This window comes from Anser brachyrhynchus (assembly GCF_964034855.1).
Source record: "Anser brachyrhynchus genome assembly, chromosome: Z".
Lineage (NCBI taxonomy): Eukaryota > Metazoa > Chordata > Aves > Anseriformes > Anatidae > Anser > Anser brachyrhynchus.
This window is the reverse complement of record NC_137697.1, coordinates 48,239,576-48,257,786: the sequence shown is the minus strand read 5'-3', so window position 1 is coordinate 48,257,786 and position 18,211 is coordinate 48,239,576. Positions and strand designations below refer to the sequence as shown.

At 42.4% G+C, this 18,211-nt stretch overlaps 1 protein-coding gene across 2 annotated transcripts in view; it reads right to left on the bottom strand.

Annotated features, from left to right (window-relative positions):
• Positions 1-7,453: 7,453 nt before the first annotated feature.
• Positions 7,454-18,211, bottom strand: part of PIGG (phosphatidylinositol glycan anchor biosynthesis class G (EMM blood group)) — an 87,139-nt gene continuing 76,381 nt past the window's right edge. The window contains exons 13-14 of one of the 2 annotated variants that reach the window (XM_080574539.1): positions 8,040-8,155; positions 7,646-7,781 (exon numbers count right to left, since the gene is read on the bottom strand). In XM_080574539.1, coding sequence (XP_080430665.1) covers positions 8,041-8,155 — 115 coding nt within the window. In that variant the 3' untranslated portion in view covers positions 7,646-7,781; position 8,040. Of the gene's footprint in view, positions 7,782-8,039; positions 8,156-18,211 lie in introns of both variants that reach the window. The other variant, XM_080574536.1, reaches the window with a different exon arrangement.

Here is an 18,211-nt window from a genome sequence, read left to right as displayed (position 1 = left end):
TTGGCTCTGTCAAATTCACCCTGGGGCAAGCAAGTAGTCTCTACAACGAGTTTTCCAGGGAAAGATAGATTGGCCTTTCTTCAACCATGTCTGTGCTTATCCACAAGGTAGGAGAGCACTGTGTGTCCCTGCTGGTAGCAGACAGCCCTCAGGCACGTCCTCACAACACTTTGTAGAGGGAAAGAGGCTTTCACTGCAACTCACAGTCCAAGTCCCTGGCTAGAAGTGTGGCTCTACAGGGCTCCCTTTTTGAGGTGAGTCTAGTGCAAATGGTTTCTCATATAATGATAGATACAGGAATGCAGAGAAAGATGGAAATGGTGTCTCAGCTCTTATCTCTCACCTGTACTCAGAAGCCAAAACAGGTAACAGCTATCCAAAATCCACCACAAGGATGCGAGGGCAGAGCTGTAGGCATTTACTAAGGAGCCTACGTAAAAAGCCCAATAAAGCTCTGTTACAGAGGCACATTTGCCAGAAGACTCCTGCTGCTACTCTCTGTCTGGAGTGAACATAGAAGAGCTTGCAGGATTTTCTTCAGTATGCATTTAAAGCAAGCTGTTCCAGGGACAGGGGAACCAGCAAAGCTTGGTTGCAACATCCATCCTTTGCTCAAGGCATACTTGCATGGACATGTCTGGAACAATAGCTTCTTTTGCATTGCCCGGACACTAGCTAAGTCATGATGGTCTAGTCCTTAGCAGGGCCTTGCCCTGAGGTCCTTCAGAGGTACAGGAGCTCAGAGTGATCCTAAGACACCTGCTTTTCTCCAGGTTTGGCTGAAACATGTCAGCAGTTTGATTTAGATTGCATATGTTTTGTTTCCTCATGTCCCCTCCCCTGCCCACACACTCCAGTAAAACTATTTCTCTGAGTAAGATGTTGGGACAAAGGCATGCTGGAAGGCAGCTATTGTGAGCTTATGTATAAACGAATTATTGCTCACAGTCAAAGAACTGTCATGATTTTATGTGGTTTTTGTTTGGTTGGTTGGTTGGTTTGTATTTTTTTTTCCCCTGGGATTTTCATAAAATGGCTTAATTTGGCTCACTAGAGATGCTGCATGTGTTACGAGTGCAGATGGGATTTACTGCACTCCTCAGTGGCCTTGCCGACCCTGCAGAAACCGCCACAAAACAAGCAACTTCCTCCCTGTTTCCTCCAGACTCTTTCCCCACACCTTCCTCGCCACATCTGTACCTTCCCTGAAGTGCTCTTCCCATCCCACTCAGGGATCGTCTCAGCCCTCTACTGAAAGGCCAACAAGGAGCTCCAGTGCCCTCACAGGACTTCCCCAGAGCCATGTCCCATGCTGCTCTTCACTGAAGGATTGTACCCAGCACAGGCCCACAGAGATTAAAGTCAAGCCAGAACTTTCACTTCAGGCTTGATACGCAAGGTGAACATGCTGGGGAATCGTCTGTGTCATAACAACAGAAGCACTGGGAAAATGGGACCCTTTGTCACTGAATCTGAGAACCCTCAAGCTACAGAGGCACTGTAGGTGGCACAGATAAGGGCAGATGGCATAAAACCTCTATTTCTTCTGTGACTCTTACTTCTTGGGTCTAATGCATAAATATATGGCTAGATAAAATAAAAAATAAAATCAAACACAAATCACCAGCTTTAAGCTGCAATGTATATTTTATTTCTTGTTGGTTACATTTTTTTTTACTATTATTTTTGTCACGAAATCAATGACAAACCCTTGACTTCAGGAAATAGCCTGCAAAACGGTCCATAAAAATGTCAGAGCTAACATTAAACGTAACAAAACCTCAGAACCCTTGGAAACGCTGGCTGGAAGAGCCTCTGCAGCACACCCAGTACAACCTCCTGCCTGCTGCAGGGCCCGCTCATAGAAGCAGCTCCAGGGTGGAAAGGTCTCTGAGTGCGGAGGTGTGGGCCCCAGCCCAGGCAGCAGGCAGTCTCCTATGAAAACAGGTTCTTCTGGACTCCTGGCAGTACCTGCTGCCACTTGTGCCTGTTGTTTTGGGGCCTGTCCCCACTGAGAAGAGTCTGCCTCCACCGCCTCTGTGCCCTCTTTCCTGGGAGCTGATGGCGGCCGAAGGAGTTCCCTCCTGCTTCCTCCCCCCCTTCCCAAAGAAAGGCACTGATCGCCGTGTACTTATGTGATGAAAGTCTGTTCATGGTTAACATAAGGGATAGAGAGGCTCAGGCAAACAAGGACACGGTGAGGATCTCTACTGACCTCATTGCTTAATCATTAATTTCATTAGACTAACTACTAAGCAGTCATTCACTAAGCAATTAGACACTTGCACCTGACATGAAACCCACCAGGCTGAATCAAGCAAGGAAACGCCTCTCCTGCAACACCTGGCACACTGAAGGAGGTTACTGCCTGAAGGAGCACATGACAGGATGCAGGGGGAAGAGAATCTAGGGACTCTGTAAAACTTATTGTGGGATACTTTTAAGGAGATTGAGAGAACATGCAAGAGTTATAATGTAATGCTTAGGGAAAGGACCCAAAAGATGAAAAGATTGCTCAGCAAGGAACAAACATGGGAAAACAGAAGATAAAGTGGACAAAAGAGCTGGCTGAATGTAAACAGGTTGGTAGTACATTTTACAACAGAGTCCATCATTTGATCACTACTGTGTACCTGCATTGGGTTTATGTGGCAAGGGTTTGGTAGCAGGGGGTGCAGGGGCAACCTCTGTGAGCAGAGCCCAGCAGCTGCCCCATGTCAGAACAGGGCCAGCTCCAGCTGGCTCCAAAAGGGACCCGCTGCTGGCCAGAGCTGAGCCAGAGAGCAACACTGTGTGGGCCTCTGGGAGAGCAGTCAGAAGGAAGGGGAAAATCTGAGATAAAGTGTCAGGGACTGACCGCAGCCCCCATTGCCCGTTCCCTTGTGCTGCTTGGGGGGAGGCGGTAGAGGAGGGTGGATGGGAGGTGAGGGGAGCTTTAGTTTTAGTGGTGGTTTTAGTTTTAGTACTCACTACTCTAGTCTGTTGGTGGTAGGTAATAAATTACATTAATCTACCAATGCTGAGTCTGTTTTGCCCATGGCAATAATTGCTGAGTGATCTCCCTGTCCTTATCTCAACCTTTGAGCCCTTCCCATCTTATTTTCTCTTCTGTTTCCTTTGGGGAGGGGGAGTGAGAGAGCGGTTGTGGTGGAGTTCAGCTGTTCAGCAGGGTAAAAACGCCACAGTACTGCATCCTCTCATTAAAACCTATTTCTAAGTATATTCTGTGAGTGCAGACTATTCTTAGTGGCTATGTGTGAATTCAGCAGGTATGCCTAGCGAACTTCCAGCCGGGCTCACCAGTCAGATGAGAGCTGTGTATACCAGCAAGCAGAGCATGGCTACAAACCCCTGCAGTTCCTCTGTTCAGGTGCCAGCAGCAGGGGAGGACACTGGGATTTAAGCCAGATGATGGATAAATTGAGTGTCTGTGCAAATGTAAATGTGCATACATATGTAGTTGTACACGTGTTCCTTGTTTCCTGATCAGCTGGACAAGAAGAACAGGATTGGGCTGCCAGAGCTGCTCAAGGTTTTGTGAGTGCTGTGCATTTATGTGAGCGCTGGAAAGGCACTCGTTCTTGTACTGGTCATGCTTGGTTGTGTGCAGTGTCATGCTGTGTGTGCAAGTGCATACGTGTGCCTAGCGGGAATACATGCTCCATCTCACTGCTGGGATGTGTCATACTCCAGCTCCTCCTCATCCTGGTGGCTTCTGCCATGTTTACTCCACTCAGTCACAGTCTTGTCTGAGGAACCCAAACTGAACGCAGGGCTGCCTGTGGCACGTTTGGGCTCGCTGGTGTCTGTCTATAGAACAGAAAGGATCTCTCCCATCTATCATCTGCCCACACCCTTGAAAGAGCAGCCCAAGCCATCGTGGGCCCCTGAGGCTGCAGGTCCCGTGGTCTCCTTGCTGCCCACCAGGACCCTGGAGCTGGTCCCCAGCCCGTGGGCCCCCATCCTGCACCACTACCACCCAGGGGCTGGGCCAGCTTTTGCCCAGGCTGTGCTCCAGGAGGATCCCAGCAGCCCATTCCTCCAGCACACAGAGGCCCCTCCGAAGGGCGGCCCTCCCCTCTGGTGTATCTATTGCTCCCCAAATTCAGTACCACCTGCAGACTTGCCCAAAGTGCCCTCCATCCCCTCATCCAGCTTGTTAAAAAAGACCGAGGTCCCCAACCATGGGACTTCTGTCCGCTGCAGACAACACTTGGATCCCAGACATTCACCCCACCTTCCAGCCAGTGCCCCACAGCTCACTGCTTGGGCACTACGTGGGCCATACTAAAAGCCTGGTTAAAGTCGAGCTGTCTAACATTAAGTGCTCTTCCCCTTCTCCACAGCCTGCCATTGCTTCAGTGGGCCAGGCACAAGTTGCTTTGGTTGAGTCCCCTCCATCCTGTCCTTGGAAACTCCTCTGCCAGGCTTTCACCAGGCATCAGAAGCCTCCCCCAGTGTCAGCCTTTATTTAAGAAGGAGGGCAGCCTTCAGGCACATTGACCAAGTCCTTCCCCTGCCCCGCTGCCGTTTCCTCCCTCTCCCTGCATCGCTGAGGCCCTCAGGGAAGCCTTGGTTTTTCAGAGGAAGCTCTTTGTGGCAACTTGCATCTGTTGCATCCTGTGACTCTATGACTCTGTGGTTGTGGAAGCAAATCTCAATCAATTTGCAAATGTTTTATGTAAGGAATTCCAAAAAGCCGTGCTCTGAGCTTTATAGTCAGCACCACACAGGAGCAGTGGCTTAGCACCTGCCCATCACCTGCACCAAAGGCTGGGATGCACTGTGTGGATGTTCTGCTGGCTTACGTGGAGCAAAGAAAAGCTTGGTTTTGTCTACAGGGGAGAAATATGGATATATAGTACCTGAACAGGAGTAGATGGAATTTTCTTATTAATTTTTGTTTGCTTTTGAAACCTAAATGCCTTCACGAGAGTCTCTTCTTAGCTCGAGCTTCATCATGCTCTGGATCTTTAGGACTATACCATAAATATGTTAGAAACTTTGAGTGGAGTGAGCTGCACTGACCATGGGGATCCAGTGAAACTGAGGAAGTTGCAGGCCACTGTTAATTGGCTGAACCCAGCTCTGACCAGTAGCGAAGACGGTGAGTGTAAAAAGCTACCTTGGGCCAAAACTTCATCCAAGCAGAGAAGTACACAACATCCCTGCTTCATAACGTATTTTAGGAGGAGGCTATCTATCCCCATGCCATCTATCTTTCAGTTTCAGAGGAGAAAGGGGACACTGATTATTTAGCTAAGTAATCCAAAGAAGTTCAACCTTAAAACATATACGCCAAATCAGATTCCACTATTAGATAGGCAGGCTAGAAACAGCAAACAAAATCATTAGTAAGGAATAAGAGACACTGTGGAGGTAACCAAGAAATCCTACATTGCTTTAGGATTCTGCACCCCGGAAGCAACTTTTCCCCAACCCCTTCTGTCTCTTCATTAGCACCTTTTCTGTCTGAGGCAAACCTCTTAGAAACATATTCTGTATTAACACCAGGGCGGATTGTTCAGGAATTAACCAAGTAAGCACACAGAGATGTCAATAATCCACATACTGTTGCTAGGCAACAGGTAACCAGAAAAATATTGAGAATTATGAAAATGGTAAAAGTGTAGGACATGCACAAACTATTTTAAATATTCCTTAAGTGAACTGAAAAATAACAATTTATTAGAAGTACTTAATTCACAAGCTTCTAATGGGTCACAGTGAATGGCATTCAATATCCAGTAGTCTCTTCTCCAGGTGAACAGCAAAACACAGCCAGGATACTCAAATTTTTGTTGTTACACAGTTCAAAAAATGTCATTATTAGTGGCCAAGATGCCTTATTGTTAACATAGGTACCATGTAGAAAAAACAAAGGCCTACTTTTGAGATTTGCTGAAATAGGACACGGAAAGCATGTAAGTGATCCTAACAAATGTGCTGTCACCTACATATGGCTTAAAAGCGTTTTATTTTCAAATTCTTAAACAAATTTCAAATTTCCCTACGTGCTCCTCTTCAGATACACCTGTAATAAATACACATTAAATCCTAATGGTTGCCAATGTGGACATTGGCAAAACTGATGCTCAGGATGGTCATCATTGTATAATCTTCTCAATTCTAGCACGGAAAATGTCATTGTTAGGAGTGTGATGTAGTGCCCTGTCTAGCCACCACACCTTCCCTTAAACACACCTCTAATGCTGCTGGTATCTTAGCCCGCTAAACTACTTCTCTGCTCATGGCTCATAACTCTCTACCTTAGAGTGGGAAAATTGATCCAATGTTCAGTACAGCAGCAACCAACCTGATTTAACATTTAAAAATTCGTAACAAGAAACACAACGATCTTAGCAGAGGGAAATCCATCAGTTAATGATTACACTCAGGAAGGAAATATTGCCTTTAATAGAAATGCTGCTTATTAAAAGAAAACAAAAAAACACCTCTTACCTGGGATATTTGTACAATTATATTATTTAATGATACATTCAACACACACATAAGAAACAAAAAAAAAAATCAAGATTAATGAATATAAGACCTTGTGAACAGCAACAAGAAATCCTGCATATTGCAGGATGCTGTAAAAAAAAATAAAAAAGATTTTTTCAGTGCCCACAAGAAACTGATCTGTACTTACACTGAGATCTGTATTTTTAAATTCAAATTGCATTTATATATATGTAATTATTTTAATCAAACCAAAACCATTGAAGTATGGCCTTTTTTCAAGTTTCAATAAGTAAATTAACGCTAGGCTTGGTTTTACCTAAGCTTACTGCCTTTACTAGTGTCTTCTTCCTTACAGTGGTTTGTTACATAAATGTGTCAAACAAAAGCTTTCCCAGCACAATAAACTGATTAAAATGGGCTGTCTCTTGTGTTTTCTCATTATCTCTTTGCTAAAAATAATAATAAATCACATTTGCAAATGTATACATATAAGTTGATATAACTTTACATAAGGTTACAAATTACTACAAGATTCTAAACTGTTTTTGGGGGACTGCATTTAATGAACTTTTATTTCTTCATCTTAAAAAAAAAAAGTCAGACATAAAAGTGAATGTGAAAAAGCCAGAGCTCAAGAATGCCTGAATATGAGACATAAAGTGTTCAACTCTTCTCCAAAGTATTTTTGTTTGAAACTCGAGAATGTTAATTTCAATCAAGCCTCCAAATTCATTTAAAAATTGGAAAAAAAGCAGTGTTTGATATCTAAGTTACATATTAAAAATACAACTTTATATTTGGCATACAGTGAAATTCAGTCATGTAACATTGTGAGTCAGTTATTCAGGGATTGTCATAATGACAGCTATAGAATAAAAGTTACCTATGAAAAAAGTTTATTTCAATTCAACAGTTTTAAGTAAATGCAGTTTAACACAGGACAAGCCCTTCAGACCTATGTGATACTAGCTGAAATACACAAGGTTACTCTTCCAATTCTACCCAACAGTACTAAGCCACTGTTTTCTTTCTTCCATTCCAGTGACACACAGGGTATCTCAGTGCAGAACTGTGTACTGCACACTTATTTTCAGTCTTGCACTTTCTGAGAGTGGTTCTGATCCATGGCTGTGAAGAACAAGCAGATCGCGGCTGTGATGAACACATGCACTCCCTCATAGAGCAGCTTTGGCGAGAAGACGCTCCATATGAACAGGTGGTAACGCAGGCCTGTTACCAAAACAATGTAGATGGCAACTGGAATTGAACGCATTAGAGCGTAGCAGAAACAGCCGTGGCCCACTGCTGCTGCATTCCTGTAACAAAAACAGAGGAGTTCCTTCTCAGGCAAACTTAGCAAACGTCCTGGTTTACCCACTCTTTAGTATTAGTTCACATCAGGAAAAATGTTCAGACAATGTCCACTTGGTGTTAGAAGACTGGTTATTGATGCAGTGATGCAGCTAAGAACATGCTTTTCCTTATCACCTCCTCTGTCCTACAGAGTGTGTAAGTACGTTAAGTATTCGCATAGTAACTGCAACCTCAGTAAAGGTAGACACCCAGTAGTTCACCTCAGATGGAGAAGTTTCTGTGTTTTAATACATTTTCTCTACTTGCTAAAGCCTCCATTAAGCAGTTTCCGGACAGCTTCATCCCTTGTTGGCCTTCCAGTGCCCTTGAACAGAATCTGGATGGTGACAGGCAGAGAAGAAAGACTTCAGTACCCCCTCACAAAGAGCCTAGCCTGTACCTAGCATCTGATAATCCGATGGAGCCTGCTCCCCTTGTAAAAGGCACAGAACTTGTCAGAGCACACTACACTACTGCCCAGAACTAGTAACGTATGAAAAGCAACATAAAAATTGAGCTATTATAAAACTTTGCAAAGCTAGCTTAACCACTCTCCAGAGAACACCATGTTCTTAGGCTTACATGAGCAAAACATCGTGTTCCTGTCACAGGAGCTTAGCTTAGCTGAGCCCACTGTATTACAAGAAATGTCCACGCCATACACAACCTACATGGTCCAAATCTGCCACACTGAAGTATTTTTGTAGTTGACAGGAGTCAGGTGAAAATGGAAGTGAACAGGTTTTCTGCACTATGACTGTTCTCCCTTCTCTGAAGTGTCAGCACATCAGCAAAGATACTGGGCTGATATATGTTCCCTTTCCCCAAACCACACCTGCAGAGACTAATTCACACCAAATTCAGATGCTTACCTGTTTGGACAAAAGGAAGGAACAAAGCTATTTCACTGCAATAATGTGCAGAACCTTTTCCTCTCCTCATCAAAATGTTTTACTTCATCAGTTCCCAAAAGAACACACTGGCAAAATGATTTACACTGAAATTCTCTTACAAGAAACTGTTCTGCTCCTCCTGGTTTTTAATTATGATCGTGTTCCAAATAATAAAAATTTAAGATGACTAGCACTTCTGTGAGATGTAAATTAGTCACTTATGACTAAGTAAGCTACAGAATACAGTGTTTTACACGAACCATTAAACTTCTTATGCTTTAAATCAAAATAATTAGGATACAGTCCTGTTTTCCAGTGAAAGCAAGAGCAAAATTCCCAAGGCTTTCAGTGGAAGGAAAGAACAGGTCACGAAAGCAGAGCTGAAAAATGAACTAAGAACAGCAGGTGTGAATGACTGAAAAACATACATTCAATTCACAGGTAACTATCTCCCTAGCTGCTTAGCCAGAGACAGTGACTTGGGAGTGAACTAGGCTCCTCCCTTCTTCTGTACCACTTAGCCTTCAGTGAGATTGTGCAAATAACTAGCTTTATGTTTAATAAGCGATTTTGTTGACAAAGATTAAACAAGATGCAGTTCACTCAGTCTTAGCTGTCTTCATGCTGCTATGAGTAAAAACAGTACTTGTAGTAGTTAGATAATAGAACTGAATAAACAGACGAAATGTGGTTTTGTGGTTTTTTTTTTTTAAATGCAACAGGCAAACAGGCAATTTTTAAGCCATTTTTTAGAACTGATCATCTAGATGAAGATTATTGGTACCCTCAACACCAATAATAGGATTTTATAGCTCCATAAAAGGATTTTCAATTGAATCATAAAAGAGAGGAGTGTCCATGAAGTTATAAATCTAGGTCTTGCAAGAACCCTGCTTTTTAAATTTAATTTTCAGTTCATCTCTTTTTCCCCAGTTCATGCTCACGTTAACAACACAGTTAGAGAAAGCTCCTAGCTGTAAATCAATTATATTCCTTTTCTTTTTTTAATGGCTAATTTTTAAATTAATAAGAAACTGGTTGTAAGACTATTTTGAATGGAATCTGTGTGTGTTTACTTCTTTGGCTCAAAAATTGGGCAGACGTAATATTTCAGATACATTTTATACTGGAATAAGAGCACACAATAATCTTCATCATTAACATTTAAATTCTCTATTTTTGCATTATGCTTTCTAGCAAACAATCCCCAAATCAGAAAGTAAACGGTACCATTCTTTCTCTAACCTGATACAGTAAAAATAATGAACTGTTTTCTGTTTGCGTAATACATTTACTTGCAAAAGATTTCAGCACTCACTTCGTCTCTGAACAAAATATAGTCACCTACCTGCAGAGGGAAATCTCGGACAGTTTCACAGTACAATGCAGCTGTGCAATTTAGAGAAGGCAACAGAAGCACCCTGTTTCCAAGTTAAATTGTTAGTGGGGCTCAACAGCAGGATAGTTAGGTATGTTTTGGAGCTGGTATAGCAGTTCACACGCCTGTTGTTGCAGAAACAGCACTGGAATGACTGAGCACAAGCAGTTAGCACTACTCTGCTACCCTGACGCTAAGGCAGCACCTCAGTTCTTCTAGCACAGCACCTTTCTGTGCGCTTCTGCTGGGAACCCAGTTTGCTGAGCATCTAAGCATAACGACTTTGTACGCTTCTTCTCCTTGCTCTACACACACAGAATGACCACGGTGTACAGGGCTTAGCAAGGCCATAAGGAAAGCAGTTGCCAGGGCTCAGGCTGCTGCTGTTAACGTGACCAAGTTTGACCACCCAGTTGGTTCAGCTGGTTCCTCAGTTACTACAGAAGAGCCACTAGGAGAGCAGGCCACACACCTACCCTTACCATTTATCAGCTGCATCAGCCACAAATTAATAATCATGCAATCCTTCAGCACTTCTTCGGTGAAAACAAAGGAAGATGACAGGGCACATCTAAAGCATCGACCTGCAACTACTCCATACTGAATTATCTCTGCAGCAGCTAATTCCTTTCCATGTTTAAAGGGGAAAAGCAGAAATAGAGGGAGGTAAACCATATATATTACTTCAATGTTCTAACAGAACCAGTCCAACATTCAGACATCTGCACAATGGAGTTTAAAAGGAGTATATATATACATACATATATATATACATATATGTATAACATATATATACACATATATATACATATATATATAAAGAAAAGTACCCAACCTCTAATAGTGAGCTCATTTAGCAAGCTGACTTCTGGAGACTCCACTGAGAAATCCAGATGGAGTAAAGGTGATAACGTGTATCCAAACTTTATGCGAGAGTTATGTTGAAGATTGCTAGATCCAGAAAAATAAATGCTTTCAGAGACTTCTACAGTGCATACTATCCGTCAACAAAACCCCTCTCTTTTAGTTGAATATTTAATACACGGGGAAAAAAATGGCCAAGGACTTGTACTATTAATGGCTTCTCTGTTTCTTTGGATCTCCTAAAAACCAATTGCCAATGTGCTGCCAAGAAAGCTTTCACCTCTCATTCCCTGTTTAATATCATACTCATGATATTAAAATGGGTTACACATCACAATACAAAGTTTGTAAAATAAAAAAAATTACAGTGCCAAAAACATGAAAGAAAAAACACTCTTTTCTTGTAAAAGCATGTCTTCCATTTATACAGAATACCTGGCAGATGGCGGCACAAATTTTGTAGTTTTAAATCAAGCTAAAAAGCTCCACAGACAGCCCTACAAATGCTTCCACAAGGAATTCAGAAATGCACCACTTCACATAGTTCTCATCTTTGATCACAAAATTAAATAGACACCTTAGAAAAATGCACACATACAAGTGAGGAATACCACGGGGTTGTCATTTTGCTGGGACTGGGGAATATATTTCTGGAGGTTTTCAGTATGAAATCTACTAAATACTTTGAACAAAAGTTATCCATCTAGCATTTCTGTCCTTCCAGCTCCTGGTTTTCTAGCTGTGTTTCACTGCCTAGACTACATCTTATTGGGGACACTGAATTTACATACTTGAAGACAATTTTTACTGCCTTTTTTTTTTTTTTTGTATTAGTGACACTTTTCTTTCTAGGCTTTCTTCCTATTTCCGTTTAAATATCTCCCTGTTTAGTGCTCTCTGAAAAATAGTTGGCACTTTGTTAATCTGTCTTCTACTTACTAATAAAAGGTTGCAGTCAGAAATAAACCCTGTAGCACTCCAAGTATCTATCTGCAACATCTGAAGAGTATCTGTAATCCAAAAGAAAATCCTCAGATCTAAGCAAATATCAATTAGTTTTGCAAGCAAGAACAAATTTGCTATGTCTCTCCCACCTGCCCTGTTCTCACCTAGAATGATTCTTACAGTGCTATTTTAGATTACAGAATACAATCCTGCATTGTCATGGAAAAAAATATTGTATTTTTTGCATATCCAAAGGAACCAAGAGCCCTTTGGAAATTTACTTGATCAAACCTAGTATAGACTATCAATCTGAACAGGCTTTTTCAATTATTTCAGTATTAATTCTACAGAGTCACAACTTTTGACATCAAACCCTGTCAAACGAACAGGTATCAAAAAGAGCAGTTGCTAACAAGTTAAAAGGGGATATGTAGTCTATTCTGCAACCATAGAAGTGAAAGAACTTGGAGATGACCATCGGTTTTCCTGTCTATCCCCTCTCCCAGTAAGAAGCTACAACAACCCGAGCAAGGTCTAGCATCTGTGGTAGTAACTTCAGTGACTGTGGTATTTAGTATTTAGTACAGCATGGGTGAACTGCAGAATAGGGTTCAGCAGGTTCTCATAAGGGCTTAGCTGTGAAGGGCTATTAAGCCCTGAAACTTCAATTATCTTCATTTCAGCACCAAGAGCAGGAAAGCCCACTTTCGCTGCTGACATAATCAGTTGTTCTGGGAGCCTTCTGTCAGAGAGAGAAGTCTCAGTCACCCAAGCAGAGGTAGGTAACTCCTTTCAGCAGCATCCACTCATCCCTAACCTGCTTAGAAGAAAACACTGTCTAAAAAATGGGGTGTGTATCAATTAAGTTGCAGGTTCTCTTTCCCCTACTTCAGTCAGGCTTGGCCCTAGAATACAGCTACAGAGGAAATCCCTAAATAGGATACCCAACAAAGACTTACATGAGATCCAGTTAGGATCCAGTAGGAATCCAGTTATCCTGGCATTGCACCACGTCTGAACAGCAGCTCTGAATGGCTACTGTCGTTATTTAACTGTTAGGGCAAGAGAAAACTGTACCTTTAACAGAGGCTACAAAAGTCCTTCTAAAAACCTAGCAACCTAGCCGGACAGACGCCCATAAGACCCAATTCATCGCCTGCATGTGCTCATTTTCCCAAATACTGATCCTGTGGCAATCAATTTGCAAAGGACTGGACTGCTTTCCAGCTTCACTGGATCAGCCCCCACCTCCCCTTAGAGAAAAGAGAAAACACTTTACTAGCTCAATTACCCTTATCTATTTCAGGATTGCAGGAAAAGAGATAGCTAAACTGCACTCTAGGCAACACTGCAATATAATCTCTAGATTTCTTCACCACAAAGAAGCCACTCCTTTCCAGTAGGTACTTGTGACTCTCTGATCCACCTTCCTCCACCTAAGCTACAATAGCTAATGTTGAGTTCCATCCCTCCTTTAAAGACAGGATTCCCATGAAACCCTGAGTGCTCTGCTCGATATGTTTTTCCTCACGCACTACTTCTGTGCAAGAGCACAGTGGTATATACATAGTGACGGTACAGCCTGCTGTCAGTGCCTCAAGCTTTCCCATCAGACTCCGCTAAGGCTAATCCTTAGCAAGTGCTACCCTGTTCAGCTCAGAGAAAACCAACAAAGTTTAATCAGTCTGCTCTTGTTGACACTGGTCCAGACTTTAAAGCAGTAAGGTATAGCCAAATCATTAAAATTCCTAACAAGCAAAACAGATCATAATTCTTTCAAAGCCCAGCATTAGTCAATTTTATGCAAGTATTCTCCCAAAACCCACTTAGCATTTCTGAAGACTTCCAGTAGAAAAAGGCCTGAAGCATTTTACATCAGCATCATACATGCAAGCAATAACAAGGAAACTTCTAGCTTGGTTTTCTGCTAAGGTGCACCTACAGGCTTTCCTGCCCCCCTTGTAAACAAACTGCTCTCCATCATCCCAGCTAAAGGTGTAATCAAGCATTCCAGCCAAAGATCGGTCCAGATAGGCAGGCTATGCAGAGACTTAAAAAAGGTTGCTACCATTTTATTTAGCTAAAATCAAACTGACCAGTTTAGAATATACTGGTCTAACAGGGCAAATGAACAGTGTCACAAAGCATTTCTAGAAAGGGAAGGCACAAATTATTTAAGAAATACTTGCTCTTCAGCACTGAGGGCAGAGTCAGTTCTTTCTTGTATTTTTCCATTACAGTAGCTATTTTTAATCTTGTGACTTAACTAATATAACAGCTCTCTCTTCAAATTACTCCTGCAATCCCAATAACAACATACACATTTAAGAAGAACTTGTGCACTTTAAGAAACGATGTGAGGAAAAGCAGATAGAAAAATCCTGAATAAAAGCAGAAGGACAGCATCCTACGTACAGTCCTATCCACAGCTGCCTGAACCAAGAAGTCTGTCTATGTTGACCACAGCACAGAAAAGGAATAAAAACTAATGGCAAAAAAGAAAATACGCAAGTCAGAACTGAAATAATTCTGCTCAAATATAGACAAAAAATCTCCTCCTCTTTATAGTTCACATTTCCTGCTGCCCAAAATCTGCAGACCAAACCAGAAGAAAATATCACTTTAATCAGCTCTGCAAGACCAAAGATTGTGAAAGTGAACAGTGCTCAGCTGGTGTTATGCAGATGGGCACACCAGTACCTCTTTACAGGTTGTCACTGTTCTCTGGAATTTGTGTTTTTAGCCAAAGGAAATTCAGCCCAGACCTCTAACCATCAGCCACCACAACAAAGGAGAAAATCTTCAACAACATGGAGTAGTGTGGACCTCTGAGGATGTGAATGTATCCACAAATGTGACCCATGAGCAGGAGCTGCAATTAGCCAACTTAGCTTACCACTGTCAATATCCATCGTGAGGTGCTAAAGCTGCCAATTTCCAACTACATTCCAATGCCCACTGCGCGATATTGATTAGACGTGTCTGAAAGCCTCCAAAACATTAATTATGTAGCGTGCTAAGTGTCAAACTGTCTGCAGCTAGCCAAATGGGCAATAATAGGCACAAGAATTTTCTAAGTTCCAAATCAAACCATTTTCATTTACCATATTGCTTCAAGTACCGCTTACAGCATGTATGACTAACTCATTATACATGATCTGGATAAGTAACTAGAACACTGGAGACAAAGAAGCATAAGCATTTCCAATACATTTCATTTTAACACTACTCACAAATGAGCAGGACACGCACTTGTTCTCCCATGACTACAAAGAAGGTTTATCTGGTTTTGGTTTCATCTTGGGTATGCCATATTTAATTTTAATATTTCAATGTGAGAGCTGAAATCCGTTTTCAACTTAGATTTCAAGGTTCTTCCTGAACATGAACTACTTAAAGAGAGATGTGTGAAACATTCTCTCCTTGTCTGCTTTTTGCTTTGTTATAAACATTGTTTCATTTGTCCAATACATCTGAGAATTAAGAACAAAATTTTAAAACCTGTTCTATTAGGAAAACAAATAATTCTTGAGAACAATCATCAGATCCAGTAACAACTTGAGATCATATTATGACAGAAACTCTTCTCAAGAAAAATGAGAGAAATATGGTAAGATGCTACATACAGTCCACTTAGAAATTCTTGGATCCTACTAGACTAACCATGCCTAAAAACGTTAAGCCTTGTAAAGACTGTAATTTTAACAGTTTCTGAACTCAAATCCCAAAGTCTCAAAAAGTACCGTGACATTGTATAGTGGTTTTGCTGCTCATAACCTATGCATTGGACAAGCAAAGACAAGGAAAATGGATTACAGCAGGATATGTAAACCCACGTCATACCACCTCTGCAAAGGATGAGACAACTCAAACACCATGGAGCACAAAAGGAATAGTAAACAGAAATTCACATAGGCAAGAAATCAGGTGGCAGAGCACTTTGATATTTTTTTTTTTTTGGATCATATCAGCTACAAAGACAATGGACCAGAAGAAAACAGTGCCAACTATACTGACCTGTCATGTGTACATGCCAGCAAAACTGGTAAGAAAAGGAGACAAGAACTCAAAGTCTTTCTTCCATATGGTTTCATGTAAATAGCAAGCATAAACATATCCTTATTTTCTTAAAGAACCTCACCAGACTACTTGAATACATGCAAAAAACTTGATAGTGTTTTCCACTAGGACAATTTCACCTTTCACAATAGTTAATGACAATCTGACAGATACACAGTTTAAGACCTCCACCTGATTGTAAGCATAGGCTGAATTCTTGCAATGTGGTTTTAAAATTTCAGCAAAATTCCCAGAAATATACTTAAGGATTCAGGAAACCAGCATGACATGGCCATGTAAAAGTACAGGTTGTACCTAGAAACATTTCTACAATAAAAATGTAAGCAAGAGTACAAATATGGTCCTTTATTTCCAGAACCATCTTTCTGAATAAAGCTGTTCCTGCTTCAGCACTAATATAAACCACTGAGATCATTATCATGCAGCCCTTGATAATTGTAGAGGAGAAATAAAGTTGGTACAATGTTTCAACCTGAATATTCTATTTCAGAGTTAAGAGGATGATATTTCCAAAGTATTGAAGAGAAAGCGGAGATGATTCTTTGAGTGAAACATGCATACTGAATACTGCTACCAACTTTCTTCACAGTTGTGTCTTTGGTACAATGCGCAGTGGATTCGTCTTCGGAGGCTCATTGTTCCATGTGGAGCAATGCGATAAACTTGTGGGATTATGCAAGGATACCATTATTAAGTCCAAGTATCACATACTTTTTCTTTTGGCAAGTTTACAGGAGTGTTGGAGTTATGAATAACTTTCATGAAGTTGAATAATTAAAAACAATACTAAACATTAGCATAAAGGCTGTAGAGCTCCACACACTTTTCCTTGCAAGCAGAACGGATTACAGCAGGATCTGTAAATCCATGCCCTACTATCTCTGCAAAGGATGAGACAACTCTAATACCATGGAGCACAGACGGAATAGCAAACAGAAATGGATTCACCTAGGCAAGAAATCAGGTGGCAGAGCACTTTGATTTTTGAGGAAGATGCCTTGTGTAGTGCCTACGCTAGTTACAGAGCCTCCTACTCAAAGGACTCAAGCTGAGGAGAATGCAGAAAAAACAGCGCAGGATTTCTCATGCCATAGCTTTGGTGACACTGCAAAGCTCACCTTGGAGTCCAACACGGAAAATGTGAAGTAAACAGGACAGAGATGTTCCTTTGAAGTCTGAGTACGTTCCGTGGTGAAGGAACCTGAAGAAACAGCTCTGAGGAAAATAAGAACATCACCTGATGGACAGAGAGGGAGAAAGAGAAATGGGTATAGGAAGAATGAGAATGATAGCAGGGGAAAGAGGAGGGGGAGAGACAGCAAGAGAGGTGAGAGTGCAAGAGGGGAGGGGTGGAGACGGTGGAAGCAGGAGGAGCGAGAGGGCGAGAAAACGGGAGAGTGAGAGGGGGCCTGTGCTGCATATGGGAGTGAGACACAGGGAGCAGGCAGGACGAAGGAAGGGGAAGGGGGGAGAGAAGGAAGCAGAGACTGGGAGAGAGGGAAAGAGGGAGGAAGAGGGAGAGACACAGAGAGAAGCAGAGGTGCAGAGATGGAGCAAGGGACTGAAATGGAGGAAGGGAGAGGAAATGAGCGAGAGGTGCCAGGGCCAGGAGGGAATGCGAGAGAGAGCAGGGGATACCAAGGGAGGAAGAGCGGGGAGGGGTAGGATGAAGACAGGGAGGGAGGGCAAGAGACCTGGGAGGCTTCATGGTGGGTGTGAGAGTGGAAGTGAGGAGGGAGGAGAGGGCAGTTAATGGCTGGGGGGAGAAGGGGTGGGAAATGGAGTAACGGGCCAAGGAAGTGGCAGAGGGAGGAAGAAGAGAAGGGGCTGAGGAAAGGCGGGGAAAAGAGGCTCAAAAGTCCTCAGAGGGGAATACAGAGAAAGAGCTGAAGGGGGATTGACAGCAACTGGGGACTGGAACAGAAAAGGAGAAAAGGAGGGGAAAAAGGAAGAGCAGGCGGAGACAGAGACTGTCAGGAAAGGAGGACAGCAACAGAGGGGGAAGAGAGTGTGTCAGAGAAAAGGAGCAAGACTGGGAAAGGAGGAGGGTGGAGGAGAGAGACAAAGAGGACAGAAAAAGAAGGAGGGGAATGGGGTGGGATGATGGGGGAGAGAGTTGTCAGGGATGACAGAGAACGGAGAACAGGGACAGGGGGAGAGGAAAGGCCAGAGAGAGGGGAGGAGACAGAGAGAGGCCCAGCAATGGGAAGGGGCCATCAGAGAGCAGAGAGAG